The sequence below is a fragment of the Natator depressus genome, chromosome 9 (genome assembly GCF_965152275.1).
Source record: "Natator depressus isolate rNatDep1 chromosome 9, rNatDep2.hap1, whole genome shotgun sequence".
Classification (NCBI taxonomy): Eukaryota; Metazoa; Chordata; order Testudines; family Cheloniidae; genus Natator; species Natator depressus.
This window is the reverse complement of record NC_134242.1, coordinates 32,830,799-32,854,069: the sequence shown is the minus strand read 5'-3', so window position 1 is coordinate 32,854,069 and position 23,271 is coordinate 32,830,799. Positions and strand designations below refer to the sequence as shown.

The window sequence follows — 23,271 nt, the reverse complement described above, 5'->3', positions numbered from 1 at the left end:
AGGGGGGCAGTGGCAAGTAACCCCGTGTGCCCCCCCATGCCTTGCCTCTGTTTGGGAGGAAATCCCACCCCCCAAATAAACTGCACCCACAGTCCCATTCTCCCCGTCTCCCCCCCCATGGCTTCCCTTTGCTTCCCTGTTTTCCACAGGGAAGCATGGGCATTCTGCGGGTGGGCAGGGGTCTGGGGTGTACAGTCCAGCAGAATTTCCCCAGGCATAAGTTACTTTAGGCTTCTCAAGTACAATTTAACTTCCCTCTCTGAATGCCTTTTGCTAGGAGCACACCAGGTGACCAGTTACCAGCAAGTTGCTTGCATGTGTTTGAAATGAAGCCATCCAAACTTCTAGCCACATCCATAAAACAGAAGCCACCAGCAGGCTGGAATGTAGTCCAAAACTAAACTTCTTTCTGATGCCCCAAAACCAAGACTGAGCCACCACCCTTTTCCATTCAGTCAGCAAACCTACAAGACAGACCTGTAAGTCAAGGAGCTCTCTAGAAGATATCTTACTGTACACCTGTGCGCTCATGTGTAAGCATAAAAGGAGGTGGTGGTGGTGAACTGAATTAGTCAGAACTCAAATAAAATAGAGAGAGAGAGAGAGAGATTTCGTTGCAGTGTCATTTGGAAATGTAATTTGAGTTTCCCGTAAACCAGATACTGATTTACAACACTGAAGGCTAGTTTTTTTCTTCTGATGCATTTTATATTAATTACAATGGTTATAATAATAAAAAGAACGCACTTTTTTGCATGGGTGGAGAGTTATGGGGATTACTCAAAGGTAAGTGTTTGTCCTTAAGTTTTGTGTACTAATTTTAATTATTTAGGGACATGACTATTGCTACCTTTTCCAAAAAGACAGGAATTGCATCTACCACTACAGCAGATGATCTGGGAAGTGCTTCCATCATGTAGGTTAAGGCTCGACAAGCATGGTTCATCTATTTAAAAAAAAAAAAACGAAACAATTAGATGGAAAAAACTTAAATTCGCAGGAAAAAAATTAGCTCATATCTCATGTCACTTACAATATCAAAGTTGTGCTCCATCTGCAGCAATGTTATCTATAAAGAAAAAGATCAGGAAATGAGTAAACAGTTCTGATTTGGTACAAGTTACCAAAAGGATATTGTTTTTCTTACATTCTACAAATATTTGAAAACCTATTATCATCTCAGTTTAGTTTCACTTGCAACACTGGATCTTTTTGAAGCTGTCACAACAGCTCCTATAGCATTTAATGAAAATTGTTACAGGAATCCAAAAACAATTTAAAAGGAGAAATACACTTTCTACAGCAGAGAAAGCTAAAGAATTTAAAAATACACAAAAATATTTCTGCTCATATGGATGAAGCTGCTTTTGATTGCTATTACACATTACAAGTTATTGGCTTTAGAGGAGTCCCCCCCACCCCAAACTGTACAAAGCCCATTGACCATGCAATGTAGTCAATGGAAAGAATGTTCATTGTTTTTGTTCTGTGCATGAGCACACATGCACAGCCCTTTTATCCTCATGATTAAGATTTCTGTACACATGTTGCTTCCGGACTGTGTCGTTAAAAAGATGGTATCAGGAGTGATTTTTTTTTTTTAAGTCTCTGATAAACACCTGAAATAGAAGTTTACAAAGGAAAGTTCTTCCTCAAGCAATTCTGTTTTCTTCCATGTCACCCACATGCACAGGAAAGATGCCATCAAAATTCATAAAGCCACCAACATATCCACTTTTAAAGTTCTGTGACCTCTACCTTTCTCACACTGCTCACAAGTCACTCCTGTCTGGCTTTGGTTAAGAGAAGAAGGAGCTGTGACTTCTACTTTCATTCTAAAGTAATTTTATTGGTATTGTATCCATCTCAATCTAACTTCCACTCGTGTCCACTTGTTGCAGCCTGTCTTGACACCCAGATACCTGTAAAGTTTTCTAGGGCAAGGATATCCTTTGTTACTTGTCTATACAGTGCCTAGTGCAATAAGACCCAGTTTTACTGGAATTCCCACATGCTATCGTAACAGATGGCAGTCACGCTATAACAGAGCATGGTGCAACTCAACACCGGTTATGGGTCCACAGTCCATTTAATGCCAGGGAATATGGGACTTGAAGTCCACAAGGATCACCTGCTGATACACTGAGGGCTTGGCATTTATAGCTTATAGGCATGGCTGCTGTAGATGTACAGGACAGCATGGAATGTACTACTGGGAGCCCTAAAGGAGAACAATTGTGGCCATTAGGCTTCTTCCAGGAGAGCAAGAGAGATTTGAGTGGGCCTACGTAAGAAGGCCCAAGATTGCCAGGAACTATGAAGGACTTCTGGAAGGACAGTTCACAGATCCTAGTGACAGGGCTGTAGAGAACCCGTGCGGCTGAAGGATGGTAGGACTGTTACCACTCATACATGGGTGGAAGATGTATTAGCAGACTAGTGAGGAATCTATGGAAGCCAAAGTGTGTACAACAAGCACTAGAATAATAAAACCCAAAAAGAGATTTTTTTTTTTAGTCATGTGTTGTGTGGGGAGGGAGGCACAGCCACACCCCGGATGAAAAAGGGTAAGCAGACCTCATATACATACATATACCTTGACAGAGCACCACAGCAGTCTTCCTGGGTACTAATATGTAAATGGAAAGCTATCCATTTGCACAGACATGTCTGTGTGTACCTGACTACATATTAGAACTCAGGAAGAATGCTGTAGTGGCCTGTCAAAGTATGTATTTATGATTGGGGTCGGGGTGTGTTTACCCTCTATATTCAAGGTATCTTCCTAGTCCTCTGCAGTGCAACCCATACATGGAATTTTATGAAGTTTCTATGTATCAAATACTCCCATGAGCCAGTCTAGAAAGGGTACTCACCACACTGGCTACATAAAGTCATTGCCCCTCACCCAACCCTGCTTTAAGGGCACAATGCCCCCCCCCCCCCCTCTCCATCCAGCTCACACTCCAGTTAGGGGCCTCACAGCTATCAAAGCAATCTGTAGGAGTACAGGATTAACCTATAGGGTTTTTTTTCCTTTTACTATTTAGCAAGTGTGTGAAAGCCATGGGATCTAAAATTGGAGAGGAGTTTACTAGTTTGTTAACTAAACTATTGTCTGATTAGAGGAAGTTGTTGAAAGTGAAAATATTTTGTTGTTATCATAAGCCTTTAATGCTATTTCTGAGTCCAGATGAACCAAAGGCTACCAAATACCTCTTAAATTTAGAAGTTTCAAGAGTACTTCTATTTTACTGTTGAATCCTTTTGCTATACTGTTTAAATACTATGTTTCACACAGAAATATATAAACAAATTTGATCCTTACCAAAGCTGGTACAACACTTTTGACTGGAAATCCACCTAATGTTTCTTCATTCCCCATGACCAACAACTGACACATCTCAATTACTGCCTGTAGCTGCTGACTTTCATCAGTGGCTTGGAGCCCCTGAAGAAGCTGTTGGGCTTTAGAACCTAGGAAAGTAAAGATCTATTAATACTTGTAAATATTTAGGGTAATTAATGCTGTGATCACTTATCTTACCAAGCAGAAAGTTTGCTTTCTGTGTGTTCTGTGATTTCAGAGATTTTTTTTTTTTTTTGGGGTCAAATTCTGCTCTTAGCTTCCCTTGCCATGCAGCTGAAATGAGCATACAGGAGCAACTGTGCTAAAATTACCAAAAACAATATACCTAGCATAAGACAGGATGGCTAAGGTGGTGGGTGGTAAATACCACTTCTTTAGGAAGTAAGCAGCACATACTACTAGGGTAGTGTTCTGTTCTAGCTGGCAGACGACATCCCCTTATTGGTTGTGATGTACTTGCAGGCCTGGTCCTCCTCCTAGTTCTTTTGACTGCTAGGTAAACATCCCAGCCTGCTGCATTGTAGGTATACTGAAGTGGAGGTAAGAAGAGGATAGAATTTGGTCCTTAGTAGTCCCTGCGGACAGCACTGACCTGTGTTTCAAAGAGGTGCTCAAACAAACAATTATCCCTCTAAAATGATTTCAAGCCCATCTGACCATTGTGCATTAGGGATGCCATGTGCAAAGCAGTTTTCAAAACCTGGTCTTGAGTATGGCTTTTCAAAAACCATAAAAATTAAAATAAGCCTTGTTTCAATTCAATTAAGTTACTTCTTGTTAAAGAAGTATATATAAGCCAAACAAACAAACAAAAAAAAAAGTTAAGCCAAACGTAGCTTCTTAAAAGGAAGATAAAGTTAAATGCTTGTAGCCAATGTTCCACAACTATGGAGGAAAGGAGGGAAGAAACTTAAGTTTTAGTGTGCTGGAGTTCCTTATACTATCTAACATTATTCACTGGATTTAATCTTAAAAATTAGTTGCATTTAAATCCTTACATAGATAAAACATTAGATTTACTAGTAGCCAAGTTTAACCAGTCTGAAAGCTGCTGACAGAATTATATCTGACAAGATATAGTTTACTTACTAGCTCCACTTCCAATTGTCCTGTGGAAAAGCTGTGACATCCGAGGACCAAGAGGGCCAAACAGGTGAGGAGGAAGACCCCTAGCCTCTAACAGAGCTAGAAGCAAACACAATATTAAACGGCCATTTTCATAAAAAGTTTCCATGTAACTAAGTCTCATGAACTTGTAAAGTTACAGGAGTTTTGAAGATTTAACACAGAAAAAGACAAGACGACACTACATGGATTTCTCCTAACACCAATAAAGGCAAGTGAACTACTTGTCCTCCCAAGGTTACCCTTTACTCAAGTGTGGCTTTAAAGTCAAATGTGAATCAAGACTGTGAAAAGACTGTTTTTTGAAGAGCCAGGAGGAATTCTGGAATTGTGTCAGCTTCTCTGAAGTATTTACAAGAAAATAAACATTTATATTTTTTTTGATACTAAAAAATAGTAGGCTCTAGTTTCAGTCTGAATGAAAACTATTGTAAAAACAGTTAAAGGGGATGGCAAAAAAACAATGGAATTGGGCAGAACAAGTAAGCTGTACAGGAGAAATAGAATAGACGATGTTATTGACTGGAGAGAAAAGCATGGCAAATGGAGTTGTGAACTGTTAGGGGAGCTGGCTTGCTAGAGTCTAAACTTCTGGAAGCGGCAGAACATCTGTTAATTTTATATTAAGTAATCCTGTTTTTCTTGTCTGGAGAGTTGACTTCAAATAGGGGGGTTCTCATTAACTGCAGCAAGTCTGAACATTGCTGATCAGTGCTACAAATGGGTGGTTAGCAATTAACAATCAATAGTATTTGACTCAATTTGACTAACACTGGAGGAACTGTTTGCAAGCAAACAATTGCTCTTTTCCCCCCAACTCTTCCAGCATTTAAGAATAAAAGATCCAGATTTTTACCCCAAACCTATATTTGCAGAGGAAGCAACCACCATAATTCCTTGCACCCAAGTAGTAGAAAACTGTTGAAGTGTTTACAGAAGACAGGCAAGTTAAATGCAGAATTTTGTCCAAGTTGTCAGTTTCTGAAAGGAAATGCATTTTCTGTACAGCCCAGGCATCAAGCAAGCATATTTTTTAGCACAAGTGGATTTTATTTGGTCAAAACCTGGGAATACAGGTGGGTGCTGAAGAAGCAAATAACTCCATCTTTATCTAAGAGCAGATACAAGGAAGAGTGGTAGGCCTAACTAAACTTGCACTCATGTTTTATAAACTGAAAGCTATTACTAGCATCTTTTCAGATTTGAGAAACAAACAAGTTTATGAACTGTATTCCATATTAAGTGTTCTGTTTCATCTGAAAAAAAAAAGTGTTTAGCCAAGCAGAGTATGTTTATTGGGTTGGGAAATCAGTAACCAGTGCAAAAAGTGTAGTACACTACAACAGTTAAGACACCTAAAGTTCAGCCTGCTCTAGTACTGCCAAATTTCTGAGTATCTACTATACCACAATCTCTCCCACTACATTATTCATAATTATAGTAGGCAAAACAGCATGTTCACTTGGGGGGGGGGGGGGAATAGTTAGTAGGGTTTTTGAATGGGTATCAGCAGAGAGAAAAATATCAGAATAATGTTTTTATAACACCATGTACATATATTCAGGTATCAACCCATCATATAAGTCTAGTAAAAGCTTTTTACCTTGTAGCCTTCCCATCTCAGAATCATCTGACTCACTTTCTCCAGAAGTGGTCATGCCTACAGCCCCCGCAACAGAGCTAGATGCTAAAGAAAGAAAATATTTTAGAGTAACACTGACTTGTCTAAGATTTATTTAAAAAAAAAAAAAGAGAGTATTGGATACATTAATGCTGCTTCTATTTAAATCGATAACTAAATCCCTACTGACTTCAGCAGCAATTGGACTAGGATTCTAAGATACTTTGTATTGAGTTTGGATTCATTTAAGCTATATTCTTACAAAATATTTATAGTGACAACTCCTATAAAAGTTCTAGGGTTTCTCCATCATGAACTTGCACAGAAAACGTAACGTACTTCTGAAACGGTGCATGTATATCTGAAAAAGTTAAAATACAGCTTTGGATAAAGTCCGAACTCAGTTTAAGTAACCAAACTTGTTACACTGCACTGAAGCAAATCAATACCTTATTTTCAAGCCTGAACATTTTAAAGCTTTTTTCTAAAAGCCAACATAATTGTTGAAGAATTTAAATAAACTGATGTGCTGAATTAGGGCCGGATTGCTTATACTGAACCGTAAATTACTCTGCAATTATTTCAGTAAGACTGTTTGGGGAATAAGGTACTCTTCAGTGTGAGGAGATCGCTGACTTCGTGAACAGTTTTTCCTACTGCAGCATAGTCAGTGCAGAAAGGCCAATAATTTAGATACTGGCCAAGACTATTAGAAAAAAAATACATTTTTCTATAAGTACCATACAGCTAGAATACATAGGTTAATATCAAAAGGTACAAAAATGCTTTCACAACTGAGCATCACAAGGTAACCAAAAGATGTTTACTATAAAAGGACAGACTCGCGTAGTATTGGCTGGTTAGATACAGATTCTGACAGTAGCTTGTGAACTAGCACACTAACTTATGTTTCTATATGGTGGATAAGAGTAACATTACTAGTACAGTAGTTTGAAGAAGAGTTCAAAGTTATGTCACATAACCAAAAGGCCTCTGAACACAACTATAACTTAACACCTGAGTTTCAAGAGAGTAGTAGTGCCTTGCTCAGTCAGCATCCAGAAGCTACATTAAGAATTCATTTATGCCTTCCCCCTTCATTAAAAAAAAAAAGAAAAAAAAAAGAAGAAGCCTGATACTTTAAGGTTTACATCAATGTTTTACAGAGCACCAGACATGTGTTGCAAAGTTTGTGTTTCTGCTTACCTGCTGCTCCTTGTGGAGCCTCATCTGTACGTGCAGCTGAAGAATTAACTCCATCCTGGTTGTTATCAGGATCAGCCATTTTTTCCTGTCGGCGAGCTTCAGCTGCTCCTCTTTTGCCCAGGCCAGAGCCTCGCCGACTATAAAAGAAAGTATAATGCGTAAAATTCAAGGTATTGCCAATTCAATGGACACCAGTTTCTTACCTAACACGAGACCACTCAAAAACAAGAACTAGTATGGAGTATTATAAAGGAATGTTGACATTCATAGCTATTCCTCTGAACATTCTTTAGCTTTTTTCTAAAGTGGACCTGAATGCAATTTCATCCATTTTACGTTCTTGGTATCCACATTTACACATATATAGTGAAGAATGTTATAAATAGAACAAGTGAATACTTGAATCTTGATCATATTTTGAAACTTATGCTGAATAACTGACCATCACTAGAATTTAAGTTCAGACAATTGAGTGCACATCTGTGACTAAGTGGGAATTTTCTTAATATTTTTGCATGAGTACTGTGTGCTGCATGTTTACCTAGATGGATGGAAAGGGGGTTTAATATTTGTAGACATTCAGAGGACCAGGTGTGAGTGTCACCTGGCTGCCTGGGCCCAGACAGTGGCTGGAGATTTCATAACTTAGCAAGTGATGACCAGGGGGCCCACCCTCTGCAAAAAGCCAACCCACCCTCTGCAACAAGTTGGAGAATAAAAAGTTGAGGTGGAGGCCAGGTGACCTGTTTTGCTAGAGAAAGACAAAGGACAGAGGAGGAGCAAATGGGCATGATATAGGGTGGACTGCCAGAAACAGGCGGCTCTCTCCAGTTTTGGGTCTCTCTGCGGGAGAATCAGGGCTCTGTGTCAAAATCAGGGCTCTGGGTCTGACCAAGATAGCTGTAATTTTCTGGTTTCTGTGCTAAGTCTAACAATGAATTTTTCTACACTGTGTTCAGACAATAAACCCCTTTGTTTTACATCGCTGGCTGAGAGTCACTGCTGACTGAGAAAGTTGGGAGTGTATGACTCCCCTTTGTGTGGGGGGGGGGGGAGAAAGAGGAGGAGTGTAAGGTGTCCTATTCAGGTAGACTCACTACGGGGAGCTCATAGCATGGAACAAGGATGCTGATGGCTCAGCGTTTGGTCCCAGGAGGCACTGAAGCCAAGGTGGCTTAGCCTAGTGAAAGTGTGCTGTGAGGGGTTGTCATACTGAAGAGGGCCCTGCCTGGGTTAGATTCAAAGCTGTTCCAGCGCATCCATGACAGCATCCTTATGTATTAGATTACGCCACCATTTAAAAATAAAAAAAAAATCCAAGAAAGAAAAAATGCAACTGGCTTTGCTGCTTGTTTCAAGTTTTTTTTTTTTAAAATGGGGAAGGGTATGAGTCAGAAATTCATATTTTTCAGAGGCAAGAGTAGTTTGTTGCACTGGTAGTTGTAATGGGGTCAAGGTGTTTGTCTGAATTCAGAAAACACTGAACAACATGATGCCAAATTCATAATTTTTCAGAATAGTAACACACTTCAGAGTTTTTCCTAAAGTGTTAGAAAAATGGCTGCCTACCAATAAAGTTATCAAATCCAATTTAACAAGCTTTGTTCTTTTCTTTCCACCTAAAGCACTTTAAAAAAAAGTGTCAATTCGACATTGTGTAGCTCCAAAACTTTTGAAATTTCATCACAGATATGAAAAACTTTTGACATTTTCCTAGTTACTTGGCTTGAAAGCTTAAATTCCAGATATAGAACTTCAGATTAGCAATAGTTGCAGACATGCCTGTAACGGCAGGTTTTAATGTAATGTTAAGGACTTATCATTTCGGCATGTTACAGCATACATTAAGTCTAATTTAGCTGTAAGTTATTTCAAATACTCTGGCTTACATGGTGGATACCTTTAAAATAACTAACTTGCCTCAAAGTAACCAACAGCTCGCAGCTGTAATCATCTTAATGGGACTTTTAAAGTTTGAATCTCTTAAACACAGTAAAAATTTTACTTCTGGATAACCTGAGATCAAAAACAGCTAGCTCAAAGTTGCAGTCCATAACACCAGAAAGTATTTTATCTAAATTTGGATTGCATGACAAACAAGCAGCCTTTATTGCTGCACCCTCTAAATTCAAGCTAACCAGTCTGAATTTTTACCTCAACATTCCAAAAATCTTAAAGCTGTTTTTATTCGCCATCTGATACCAGCAGCTATCCCAAGTCTATTATGTCTGAGTACCTGATTTCTCATCTTGCACAAATCTGATGTTCATTGACTCAGGCCTGGTCTACACTATAAAATTAGGTCTACTTAGGTCACTTAGCATTGACCTAGTTGTGCATGTGTCTATACTAATTTCTCTCCTGCCGATAGAAGCGCCCCTTATAGCTACGCAGTAACACCACCTCCCTGAGTACTGTTGAGCCATGGTCGACCAACTGTGGTCAATGCAGAGCAAGCACAGATACCACAAGACCTAACAGTCCTCCAGCAGCTGTCCCACAATGCTGGACACTGATGCTCTAGTCACAGTTGTGACCTCAACTGCCAAAGGGTCACAGAGACCTGAAGCCACCCCACATCTTTAAAAATCTCATGTATTTTTGAAATGCCTTTTCCTAATTGCCCAGCTTGGTGAGCATACCTGGCAGCTCTCCCTTGTGTGCAACTGCTCAAAGTAACCATGCTGCCTACATACTCCAGACGTACTCCTGCTTGGATAGAAGCTTTGGATCTCTTGGTCTTATAGGGAGAATAAGCTATGCAATAACAACTATGGACTAGTTGTAGAAATGTGGACATCTATGAGCAGACGGCACAGAGGATGCAGGGAACAAAGTCAGGGTGGATAAAAATCAATGATTTTAAAAACAAAAACCAAATTTTTTTTGATAAAATGCTTCTTGAGAAAAAAAACACCTACCTAAAAGCTCAAAGATATCTCAACATGGAATAGGGATTATAAATTCTCTAGTATGAGACAATATAGTCATGTAACGTTTAAGAAAAGTTTTGTAAATCAGTTCCAATAGTTCACGGATTAGAGACCCAATTTTATGGGGCTCCAGGGGTTTCTGTATAGATTTATTTAGGTTAATTTTTCTATCTACCCAATGGGACTCAGTGCTCAGTTGAGAAGATACCAGAGATGCTTAGTTCTGCAGTTCTCAAACTGGATCATCCCCCAGAAACAACCATAGATAAATTTGTGATAAGAACCAGCAGATTACAAAAGGAGGTAATTGATGAAAAAAATTGCCTGGCTTTTAATGCAACAAACTCTCCTTTCCGTATGATTGAGAGCCCAAACTTCATTAACATGGTTCAGTCATTAAGACCAGCATACAGTCAACCCAAAAGAGCAGATGTCGCAGGCAAATTGCTGGATAAAATGCGTATGAAAGAGAAATTGAGTCGTGTGCAAAAAGTCTGGAGGGTGAAATTGTTAACTTGATTCTTGATGGGTGGAGCAATGTCCACAATGATCATTTTGTATGTGCTTGTGTGACAACAACAGAAGAAGAGAATGTCATTCCTTACTGAAACAATTGATACATCTGGAAATGCACACACAGCAGAATCCTTACAAGTAGCAGCAGTAAAAGCTATAAACCTGAAAAAACCCTCAAATGTCTAGTATGCAGCTTGGTCACAGACAATGCTGCAAATGTATCCACGGTGAGAAGAAATTAAGAAGAGAGTCCCAAGATGACAACATACGGTTGCAGTGCTCATTTGATGCACCTCCTAGCCAAAAACTTCAGCGTTCCAGAAATAAAGGCTAATGTTGAAACAGCAAAATACTTCCATAACAACCACTCTGCAGCAGCTGTTCTGAAAAAAGTGGGAGGAACCAAGCTAACTCTCCCACAAGATGTGCGATGGAACTCAGTAGTGGTCTGTTTTGAGCACTGTATCAAGAACTGGCCTAATCTAATGACAGTTTGTGAACAAAATCGTGAAAAAATAGATGGCACTGTCACAGCCAAAGTTCTCAACGTTGGGCTTAAGAGAAATGTTTAACACATGCTGAGTACCCTAAAACCTATTTCTGTAGCCTTGAACAAAATGCAGGGAAATAAATGTTTTATTGCTGACGCTGTTGAAATTTGAAAGGCACATTTCTCTTTTTAAGATCTCACTCAGTTCAATGACTGAGTTAAATAAGCATTAAAAAAAAAAAAGAATGGGACAAGCACCATCTCCAGCTCATTTTCTTGCAAATATTCTCAATACCAGGGCCAAACCTTAACCGCTGAAGAAGAGGAGTTGGCTATGACATGGACATCCAGCAATCATCCCTCCATAATGCCAGCTATAATAAACTTCACAGTGAAGGGTGAACCATTCAAGAAATGTGTGTGTGCTGAAGAGGCTATAAAGAAAGTCACCCAAGTGAACTGGTGGAAGTCACTTAAGCACTTGGATTCAGAGACTGTTGACGTGATAATCTCACTTTTAACAGCAGTAGCTTCTTCTGCCAGTGGAGAAAGAATATTTTCTTCCTTTGGACTAATTCATTCCAAATTGAGAAATCATTTTTCCTGAAAAAGCAGGAAAGCTTGTTTTTCTTTTCCAGATTATGAACAAACAGGAAAATGAAGGTGAAGATGACTGAGTTAGCTGCAGAAGCCAATATTTTAAGTTTCTCATGTTGATCTGGCTGAGAGTTTTTTTTTTTTTAATATTTCATTTAAGTATTTTAATTAAAAACAATTTTAACAAAAACAAACCTGATTTTAAAAAACTTGAATGTTTAAATTCAAAAATTCAAATGCTTGTTTTGTTAAAATATTGTATGTTTGCTGTTGAAGAAAAAAAATCCAGAATACATAACGTAGTTGTTTCAGTTAAATAAAACAATTTAAATGTCTGGTGATGTCCTCCTCCTAATACAGCCTGGCAAGAAAATCCTCCAAATATTGATTAATCTGTTGAACTGAAGATAGTTCATTCACCTCCCAGTGACTTCATAAATATCTGCTTCAATTACCTTTGGTAAATGAAATAACCCAACAATCATTCATTTTCTGATACAGCCGTAAAACTAATCTGAAATTTTTCAAAATAAATCACTTTAAAAATGTATAGTGTGTAACTTCTAACAATGAAACCTACATCTGAGTTGTGAACAATATGGATTAAGGTTATAACAACCAACAAGAATGCACTTTCATGTAGAAATCCATGATTAAATTGAGTCTTCCTGACTAATGATTTAAATCAAATCCACCCTGAACGGAGTAAGACAGCAATCAGCAGCAGTGCTGTGCGAAAGTAAAGGGGCTTCAGGAGGCATCCAGAAGGCCAGGGATGCCAACAGTCGATCTGGTGCCAAGCTGCAGACCTGCCACTTTGCCAGTGAGCTGCATGCCATACTTAGTGGAGACCCCACCAACACCCCACAGAACATCCTAGGTACCTTTGAGGAGCCCCAAACACAGACCCCTGCCACAAACAATGAGGACGACGACGTGGGACATGCAAAGGGGAGGTCCAGCTATGCCAAGAGCCAGGATCCGTGTGAAGCTCCAGCACTGTCTAATCAGTTCCAGTAGCTAAATATGGGTGAGCCTCTGTTAAGTGTGTGGGTGCCTTTCCCACTACCATGCTTAAATGTACAGATGGCACCCGACCAAAATGTATTCATTCTAGAAAAGACAATATCACATCACAACCAGAGATAATTATCTGCTTTTCATTCTCCTGTAGAGTTAGTTGGGGTGGCCATGGAGAGCAGTTTACATAAAAAAAGGATGTCCCTTGAATCCTCCTGAGAGATTTTAATGAAATTTTCATGGGAGGTATTCTGCAATCTTCTCCCATAGGTTTTTAGGGATAGCGGTCTTATTTCTTCCTCTGTGGTAGGATACTTTCCCACACCAGTTGGTGACGACTTTGGCAGACTTCACTGCAGCCAGTCAACAGGCCAGCGCCTGTCTTACCCACAAGAGCGAGATATCAACTAAAACACCAACGCCTGTGGAAAACGGTGAAAGTGCTCAGTGCTGTTGCCCTGCACTCATACCTATGGAAACTGGGGTCTTTATTTTTTCATGCAATCAAGCAACACTCCTCATTCCTCCCTGCCCCTTAACACCTTTTCTGGGCTATACTCTCCATGGCTGGGGCTGGAGAGTGGTTGGTGTACACAGGCACTCCAAGGCTAAAGTGTCAACAAGCATGTCGCGTTCAAAAACATTAGGGGACCAAGGGAAGGGAGTTCTGAAACATAACTCTCACATCCTGTTGTGACTATACATACAATACATCTTTGGATTTTATCTAACGCTGCTGCTGTTGTGGCCTTGAGGAGTCCCCACTCCACAACTGCAGAATGCCTGACCATGATAAGGAGAAGAAAGGAGAACATGTGAGGATATATTCAGTGAGAGTCTGAAAAGTTGATGCTGCATCAGACTGCAAACAGAGGGCATGAAGGATGACTACTGCAGACAGTATGGAGAGGGGGAAAAGTACAAAAAAAGGGCCCAGGAGTCAAGAGTGAGATGTATCAGGACATAATGGAGCTTAGAAGCAAACAAATGCGCAGACTCTCACTGACCTACAAATTCAACAATCTCAGGCTCACCTCCCTTTGCAGTCAATAGAGAAATCCATTTTAGCACCTCCCTACAGCCCCCAAACCATCCACATGCTATCAGGGACTGCAACCTTATTCCCACCACTCCATGTCACAGAACAGTAGGGAGAACCACAGCTTCACATACATAGCAACCATGGTGCTCTCAGGTAGTATGTGTAGCCAAAATGAACATGCATGTTCCTTCCCCTTTAAGTTCTGTTCAACTGATTTGTTTCCAAAAGTTTATTGTACATGTTTAATTCCACATTTTTGCTCTAGTTTTGGTCTGAAATAAGAAGTTATTTCTGGTAAATAATTCATCTATTATTTCGCTACATATGTAGGAGAATGCTTAGTGCTACTGAAAGCACTCACTACTTGTTACTGTGTAAGGTGACAGAACTCATAAGGTCAGTGACAAACGTAATTATAGGTGTTTAGCAAGCACTGCAAAATTAATAGGTGCATTAACAGGCAGTGTTTCATCTATAAAAGTGTACAACAAGTACTTCACAATCCCAAAGAGCCCCCAAAACTTCAGGGCCAGATAGAACACAATTCACCACAACACGTTATTGTGGCTGACTGCTAAAGTGCTCTTTCCAGGCCTCCCTCAGCCACATAGCTCCACATGGAACTCCAATGGCCCTCGCATTCCATTCTAAATGAGCAGACAGCGACTCCACCTCTGCCCTTGATCCTAGCAGCAGCTTTCCCCTTCATTATGAAGCACACAACAGGCCACTACACACACACACACACACACACACACACACACTCTAACCATTGGGATATTTTGTTCCCTGAAATCCTATCTTGTCAGTAAACTCTACCAGCATCCCTTCAATCTACCAAAAGCATATCCAACTGTCTTTCTTCACCTGCTGAGACAGTAATTTAATCTTTCCTTGGTGCTGTCAAGGTGGCCAGTGTATGGTTTCATCAGACAAGGGAGTAAGGGGTAGGCTAGGTCCCCCAGGATCACTACTGGCAACAGTAATCCACTGGTGAGAAAAAAATCCCTGCTTGCAGCTTTATAAACAGTCAGAACCACAAAAATGTAGGGCTGGAAGGGAATGTTGAAAAGTCATCAAGTCCAGCCCCTTGCACTGTGGATGGACCAAGCAGACCTAGACCATACCTGACAGGTTTGCCCAACTTCTTTTTAAAAACACCTCTAAGGATGGGGATTTCACAGCCTATTTCAGAGTTTAACTACCCTTAAAGTTAGAAAAATTTTCCTAATATTGAACGTACATCTCCTTTGTTGCACATTATGCCCACGTTCTTAAAGATGCGAGTATCATGCACCTTCCTGACCAGCCAACACTGATGTCGGTGAAGCGTCCCTGGTGATCCACCAATGCTGCATAAATCATAGACAAGTAGCCCTTTCTGTTGAGATACTCTGTGGCAAGGTGGGCTGGTGCCAAAATATGGATGTGGGTGCTATTGCCCCTTTGCAGTTTGGGAACCCCATTGCTGCAGATCCATCCACTATGTCCTGCACATTATCAAGAGTCACAGTTCTGTGTAGCAGGAGACTATTAAATGATGCTGGACACTTATATGACAACAGCCCCACTGTGGATTTTCCAACTCCAAAATGATTTTCCACTTACTGGTAGCAATCTGGCATTGCAAGCTTCCACAAAGATTGCGACTCACTTCTCCATTATCAGCACATCTCTCATTTTGGTGTCCCTGCACTGGAAAGCTGGGGTGGGCTACAGATCCAAGAATGTGATCTTTCATTTCCAAAAGTTCTGCATCCACTGCTTGTCATCCGAAACCTGCATTATGATGCTATTTCACCACTCAGTGATTGCTTCTCGGGCCCATAAGCAATGCACCGTCTGTAGCTGCTCCATGATCACCACCAACCACCACCTTTAATTGGTTTTTGCTATGTCTGTCTCACAGCCATCTGCCCATCACAAAATGGCCATGTCCTCTGCTGCTGCGGTTCTTGCTGCAGCTCTGCAAATACTGGAGGATTATTTGTCCATGTTTGCCACATTCATGACAATAGCACAGTGCTGCGTGGACTCCATGCTTCTCTCAGAGATGGCGGACAGAGAAGTGCTGCGTGGCTTTGTGGGTTTTTTTTTTGTTTGTTTTTTAAAAAAAAGGCACAAAAATTATTGGATTACGAATGGCATAATGAGATGGAGAAAGTTGCATGATGGGAACTTACCCCCTTGGTCAACTCACTTCTTCTCCCCACCATGCTGTTCACACTGTCAGTGAGAGTCATCAATCCTGACACACTTTACACCTAACACTTGTCATAATCTGTATCTAAAAAGGGTCATGCAGGTTCTCATTGGAAAACTAGTAATTCCCTGGCCATTCATATTCTTGCATGGTGTGTGTACAGGTAGCGTACAAAGTTATGAATATGTACTAAAATTATGTTCTGCAAATGTGTTTGGCAAGCAATACATAAAGCACAGTCTGCATCAAAGGAACATGTATTTGTTTGTCCGACCAGCCTGGCTGTCATACAGAGACAACGAAGGTACACTTGCATAAAAGATAAAGAAAGCCATCAACCTAACAAGTGGGGGTGGGAGAGTGGGGATAGCCTGTTGTGAGAGTCTGAACCTCAAATGATATACAATTATAAAAAACTGTTTAAGTAAGGTCTTTTATGAAAGTTAAGGACACTGGTAATTAATATAAAATAGAAAAAAAAATGTATTAACATTTTGAGGAATTGTGAACACGTGATATGTTTCAAAGTCAGTGACCAAACAAAGGGAAAAACAGGTTCTCTCTCTCACACACGCACGGGAAGGCAGCTATCTACCCGTCTTCTCTAGTGGAATTAAGCAAGGTATGAACACAAACAACGGACACTATTTACATATGAATGAGCAGGGTAGGAATCCACAGACAGGGAAGAACAGAGTGAGGTCATCCCAAGGACTAAAAACAGTGACTTTGGAAAGATATAACAAGAGAAGAAGTCATCTTGGCACCCATCACTAGACAAATACAAGGGGCCAGAGCTCTTGCAAGCAGAGAAAGATGGATCCCCCAACCAAGGGAGCTGAAGTCTCTGAGAACCGAACATAGATGAGAAACCTGCTTAGGCAAAGATCTTTCACCTAGGAAGAAAAGGGAAACCAGCACCCTGTACTTCTGTAGAAGGTCCTGACTGAGCCATGGTCTACACTATGAGTTTAGGTTGAATTTAGCAGCGTTAGATCGATTTAACCCTGCGCCCGTCCACACGACGAAACCATTTTTGTTGACTTAAAGGGCTCTTAAAATAGATTTCTGTACTCTTCCACGACGAGGGGATTAGCGATGAAATAGACATCGCCGGGTCGAATTTGGCGTAGTGTGGACACAATTCTATGGTACTGTCTGCAGGAGAGCAGAGTTGCGGTGGAAGTGGTGGCTGACAGATGCTACAAGAATAGATATTTATAGAGAACGATGAGAGGACCTGCAAGGTGGATTTATGAGAGCAGATTTGCAGCAGAAGAGGTGGAGGATGATGGTTAGCACCACGCACATTTCCTCAGGAAGAACACATGTACCCGAAACCCCGTGACAGACAACATGGAGAAATTTGCTATTGAGACAATAGCAGCAGAGCAGAGTTGCAGCAGAAGCGGTGTATGATGACGGTTAGCAGTCCTACTGCACCGTCTGCTGCCAGCAGCACCCAGGACACAACAGCGGTGGTGTCAGTGAGCTGAGCTGAGCTGAGCGGGTTGCACGCTTGCCGTGGTATGGCATCTGCGTGGGAAAAAAGGCGCGAAACAATTGTCTGCCATTGCTTTCACAGAGGGAGGGACGACTGACGACATGTACCCAAAACCACCCGCGACAATGTTTTTGCCCCATCAGGCATTGGGAGCTTAACCCAGAATTCCAATGGGCGACAAAGACTGCAGGAACTGTGGGATAGCTACCCACAGTGCATCGCTCTGTGAGTCAATGCTAGCCACGGTAGTGGGGACGCACTCTGCCGATTTAATGCGCTTAGTGTGGACATACGCAAATCGACTGTATAAAATAGATTTCTAAAATCGACTTCTATAATAATCAACCTAATTTCTTAGCGTAGACATACCCTGAGAGAAAGTCAGCTACTTTCTGGCTTTCTTACTGGCTAGAAAGAACAGTAAGAAACCTACGCTGAACCAAGACTGTAGCTTGTTGTCTTAGCTACTAGAAAGCTGTTTTTTCTTTTATTTGCTTGTAGCTACTTTTGTCTTTATCCCTTGTACTTGAACTCACTTAAAACCTCTTGTTAATAAACTTGTTTTACTTTTAATCTAAACCAACCTAGTGCTGCATGTGAGTTGAAGTGATTGTTAACTCCAGTTTAAGCAATAAGCAATGCTTTTGTCTCTTTCAGAGGAGTAATAAGGTTCATTGCTCCTTTAATGTACCAGGACACAACTGGACATTTCAGGACAGAGAGTTTGGAGAAAATTCAGGTCTTGGGGTATATTTGGGGTAGGGGTGGGGGGAGGGTGTCACTTGGTTAGTTGTAGCCAAGGCTGAATAAGACTGGAGTATGGCTATGGCTCTACCAAATTCACAGCCATGAAAAAACGCATCACAGACTGTGAAATCTGGTTTCCTCCTGTGAAATCTAATCTTGTGTGCTTTTACCCTATACTATACAGATTTCATGGGGAAGACCTGCATTTTTCAAATTAGGTGCCCTGACTCAAAAGGAAGTTGCAGAGGGGTTGCAAAGTTATATTAGAGAGCGGCGGCTGCTTACTGAGTGCCCAGCTCTGCAGGCAGCAGCACAGAAGTAAAGGTGGCAATAACATACCATGCCACCCTTACTTCTGAGCTGCTGTTGGCAGCACATGGCCTTCAGAGCTGGGCTCCTGACAAGAAGCAGATGCTTTCCAGCTGTCCAGCTGGCAGCAGTGCAAAAGTAAGGGTAGCAGTACTGCAACACCTCCTACAATAACCTTGCAACCCCCCAGCCCACTCCTTTTTGGACCAGGACCCCTACAATTGCATCACCACTAAATTTCAGATTTAAATAGCTGAAATCATGGAATTTATTTTTTTTTTAAGTTCCTATGATCGGGAAAGGGCCCTAGCTATGGCATAACAAGAAGGCTGCTGGCAGCAGACACTCAGTGCTCATTTGTATGCTGGCTGGGAGCAGCCAGACAGAGAGTGAGAGCAGCAGAGCATTTAAGGCACCCAGGGCTAAAGGGGAGGAGGTGGCAACCTCACTGGTCTGAACTGCATCCCAAAAACATGACTCATTCATTGCCAAAATTTCCCAAAAGACAGTGTGCTGGATAATGGCAAGTTGCATGCTGGGATACCTATCCACAGCGCACTGCAGTGCATTGACCCAAGCACTCTTGGTGAGTATACAGTGACAATGCAAGGAGCCAACCAATATACTAACATGAACAGTTTTATGCCAATGTAACTTGCATCAACCAAAGCTTGTGATCTAGACTATGCAGTCACCTACAGGGCTGTTGGTGAAACTATAAACTAGCACAGTAAAAAAAAAACAAAAAAAAAACAAACAAACAAAAAAAACAAACAAACAAAACAAACCACTTAGCTTCCTGTACATATTTGAGATACTTCCCTGAGAGAGACTCTCAAGACTTTCCAGACCCAGGTTTATTGTGCAGATGTTAGTGCCTGTATCTTGGATCGGAGGCTTTTTTTGGCTTGCAGTTGCACAGTATATTAAAAAAAAAAATCTACTAAATTGAATATTTAGTGACTGAACAGTGTTAAACATGGTGACCGTTCCTAAACTCATGTTGCATTTTGCATGATTAACAAGAGCTTCTTTTGGACAAACAGAGGATCCTTTCCTCCTAAAAGGAAATCAAATTGTGATTTGCAGTTGCAAAAAATAAAATAAATCAAATTGTAGTTTACTAGTACCCTGGCTTGGCTAGCAAGTTTTTATGATCACCTGCCTTTCTGATAAAAATTGACCACCTTCTAAAAAAAAAAAACAAAACAAAACAAAACAAATAGCGACTTATAGCTTTATTCTTCTTTGAAGCAAAGTGTCTTCCAGAAACAGCTGCATACCAATGATTTCTTTAAAAAAAGTATGGAAGAGACCTTGAGGCGTGTCCCGCTTAAATAGCCTTCCCCCATCTCTGACTCGGAGACACAACTGTACGTTTGTCACCAATTTGCTGAGCTAGCCTACTATATTGTAGTCCTTCCCTGCTCGGTAATTGGAGGTCAGTAGCATCATGTAGGAGGATGCCAAACTCCACACATACTTATATGTTCATATAAATCTCAGTGACCCAGTGGGTATTTGAACCACAGCCACTTTTTTACAATAGCAATTTGAAGCCCTTTTCCATCAACAGAAGGTGTAAGCTTTCTTGGATCAACTGCAGTAATAGGCATTCACAGCTCATAATCCTGAATGTAAGATTTACCTCGTGCTAGCACAGGAGCCCGTGGTCTTTTGCCGTGTGCTCCGCCGCAAACTGGGGAGCTCTGCAGGTGGTGATTCGCTGCGCTTCTTCGTAGATTTTCTTAAACCTATATACATAATACAGAGAGTTAGGACAACACTTAAATCCAATCCAGTCTTTGTTTTCAAGTACATAGCAAGTAGAGAAGCACAGAAAAGTCAAAGTGTTGTTTCACAGAAAAGACACCAAAAAATTCCTCTTCTTTCAGCCTCCCACCTACTTTTAACTGCCACAACAAAGCCTTTTGTGTTTTAACATTGAAGGAAAGCTTTAATGGCCTAGCAACACAACTCAGTACAATTAATAAAAGGAATCATTAAAATGTGTTTTGGACATCTGGCAAAACTTTCTATATGATTTTATAGCAATGATGGGAGGCCTTGCCTACGACAGGTACTAGATTACAGGATGTTGCATTCTTTAGACATACTGGTAAGCAGAAAACATTCTATTTAAACACAGTAAGGGAGTGATGGGAAAGATTCAGCCCCGGTACATTGCCAATTTTTATCTAGATCAAGCTAGTGTAGAGTAGGTGCTCTAGATACCATTTGGTGGTTTATGTGAAATGCTGAGGTCAGTTTCTTCATATATGGGAGATCCTATCACAAGTCACATTTGACTCATGTGAGCAGTCCAAAAAGGTGAAATATTGTGTTGAAAGTAAGACCCTCATCCCACAGATGTGGTCTGCTCTAAAGCAGTTGTCATGCACATTAGTCAATAGAGACTTGCACTACCCACTGTCCATGATCTGCTTGTGTTTGTTTTGACCAGAGCTCTTCAGGTGTCCAAGACTATCATGACACCTTCCTTTAGCAGTTAATTTTCTTAATTTTAAGGAAAATTTGCCCATCTTACCATTTTATTATGTTTGCGTTAATACAGGCTTTTTGTCAAATGTTTATCTACTCTGGTCAGCTTTTCCCTCCAACATTCCTCTGATACACTCTCCCTTCACAGTTCCTAGTTAAGATCAGTCCTCTGATTTAATGTTACCAACAATCTGTGGGAGAGGACTGACTCTTAAGAGGACAAATAATGCTGTTCTCAATGCAACTCTCTCAAGGTGAAGCACAAGGCAATTCGGTCAAGTGTGCAAGAATAAAAGTAAAAATAGTTATCTTCAGATAAAATGAAAGTTCTCCCATCTGAGTTATAAGACAGCATGAGGTAGCTTGAAAAAGTGAAGAATTTTGCCTTTTCTGAAACTGGAGATGCGAGTGCTTTTTGTTCCAAAACCCCATAGATTTACTCCTAGGGTAAACTTTCGCAGCACTTTCCTTTCCCCCCACGCTGGGTTTTGCAACTACATTCCAAGCCTCTGAGGAGTTGTGCAGACAACTAAAATTTATAGTCACTGTCTATGCATGATGATGATTTACAATATTTCACTTCTCTGGTTGTACAGAAATGCAATAAGACCACCCCACAAGACCCAACACATTAAGAATGGCAGTGCAAAGTGGTTTGTTTTTTTTTTAAAATATGTGCTAAGCTGAAAATAGGGATTTAGATCTTAATGCCCATCTCAACCATAATTGTATGCCAATCTTAACTTTAAGGGGACAAAATTCATTCAGTGTTACCATACTGCCCAAATGTATAGGCAAAACAGGATTCTTAAAATGAAAACTGTCTGTGAATCATTGCTTCTAAAGTCTTAAGATGCAAAGATGGTCCCTGCCCTGAAGAGCCAAGAACCTAAACTAGAAAATAAATAAATTTAAAAAAAGTATTTATTTTTACTGTGCCTAGTCCAGTGGGGTCCTGACTGGGACCTATAGGCCCAATCACAATATAATATGCTACTAAGTTTTTTAGGATGGATGTGCCACCAGAAGAATGAATTCTATATTAGTGCTCATTGTAGCACATGAATACCTGACACTATTTTTCTTAGTCTTGCCATTTACAAAATTCACTATTTTAAATATATGACTCCTAAAAAACTGATGTACTAATATGCAGTTACTACTCAGCTGTGGACTCTATGCAAGTTTCCTATTTTCTTAAGCTACTGGAAAAATTCACAAGGACACATGTATTCAGCTTAGGTCAACTGAAAACTGAAGTAAGTAAAGACTGGCTATGAAAGCCCCTTCTAATCAGCACAAAAGTTTTAATTTCCTGAAAAGCATTTTCAAAGAGAATCAGATTTCAGACCCTAAAAAAGGTGGGTTTCCCACCCCCAATTTAACGCACAGGAAAAGAGCTGCTGAATTGTAGAATGTCATTTCTTTTATAGAATCACAAAAAAGGTAAGGCTGGAAGGGACCCTGAGAGGTCATCTAGTTCAGCCCTCTTTGGTGACGCGGGACCAAGTAAACCTAGACCATCCCTGAACAGTGTTTGTCCAACTGGTTCTTAAAAAACCTCCCATGACAGGGACTTCACAACCTCCCCTGGAAACCTATTCCAATTCTTAACTATCCTTGTAATCTAGGAAGTTTTTTCTTCTAATATCTAACCTAAATTTCCCTTGCTGCAGGTTAAGCCCATTACTTCTTGTCCTATCTTCAGCAGACCTGGAGAACAACTGATCACCATACTTTTTATAATTCAGCCCTTAACGTATTTGAAGACTATTATCAGATCCCGCCCAACAACCTTCATCTTTTCTCAAGACCAAACATACTCAGCTTTTAACTCTCGCTCATAGGTCAGATTTTCTGAGCCTTTTATTATATTTGTTGCTCTCTTCTGGACTCTCTCCAGTTTGTCCACATCCTTCTTCAAATGTGGTGTCGAGAAACAGACAGCACTCCAGCTGAGGTCTCAGCAGTGCCAAGTACAGCAGGACAATTACCTCCCAGGACTTATATACAAACCCTCCTCTTGTTATTACACCCCACAGTATCAGCCTTTTTAGCAACTGCATCACATTGTTGGCTCACTTGA

The 23,271-nt window shown here is 40.6% G+C and overlaps 1 protein-coding gene across 4 annotated transcripts in view; it reads right to left on the bottom strand.

Annotated features, from left to right (window-relative positions):
• TRIP12 (thyroid hormone receptor interactor 12) overlaps window positions 1–23,271 on the bottom strand; it is a 158,763-nt gene that overhangs the window by 66,922 nt on the left and 68,570 nt on the right. For all 4 annotated transcript variants that reach the window (XM_074963855.1, XM_074963856.1, XM_074963857.1 and 1 more), the window contains 7 exons: window positions 20,332–20,437; window positions 7,323–7,459; window positions 6,099–6,182; window positions 4,460–4,555; window positions 3,329–3,477; window positions 1,034–1,069; window positions 851–946 (listed from right to left, as the gene is read on the bottom strand). In XM_074963855.1, coding sequence (XP_074819956.1) covers window positions 851–946; window positions 1,034–1,069; window positions 3,329–3,477; window positions 4,460–4,555; window positions 6,099–6,182; window positions 7,323–7,459; window positions 20,332–20,437 — 704 coding nt within the window. The remainder of the gene's footprint in view (window positions 1–850; window positions 947–1,033; window positions 1,070–3,328; window positions 3,478–4,459; window positions 4,556–6,098; window positions 6,183–7,322; window positions 7,460–20,331; window positions 20,438–23,271) is intronic.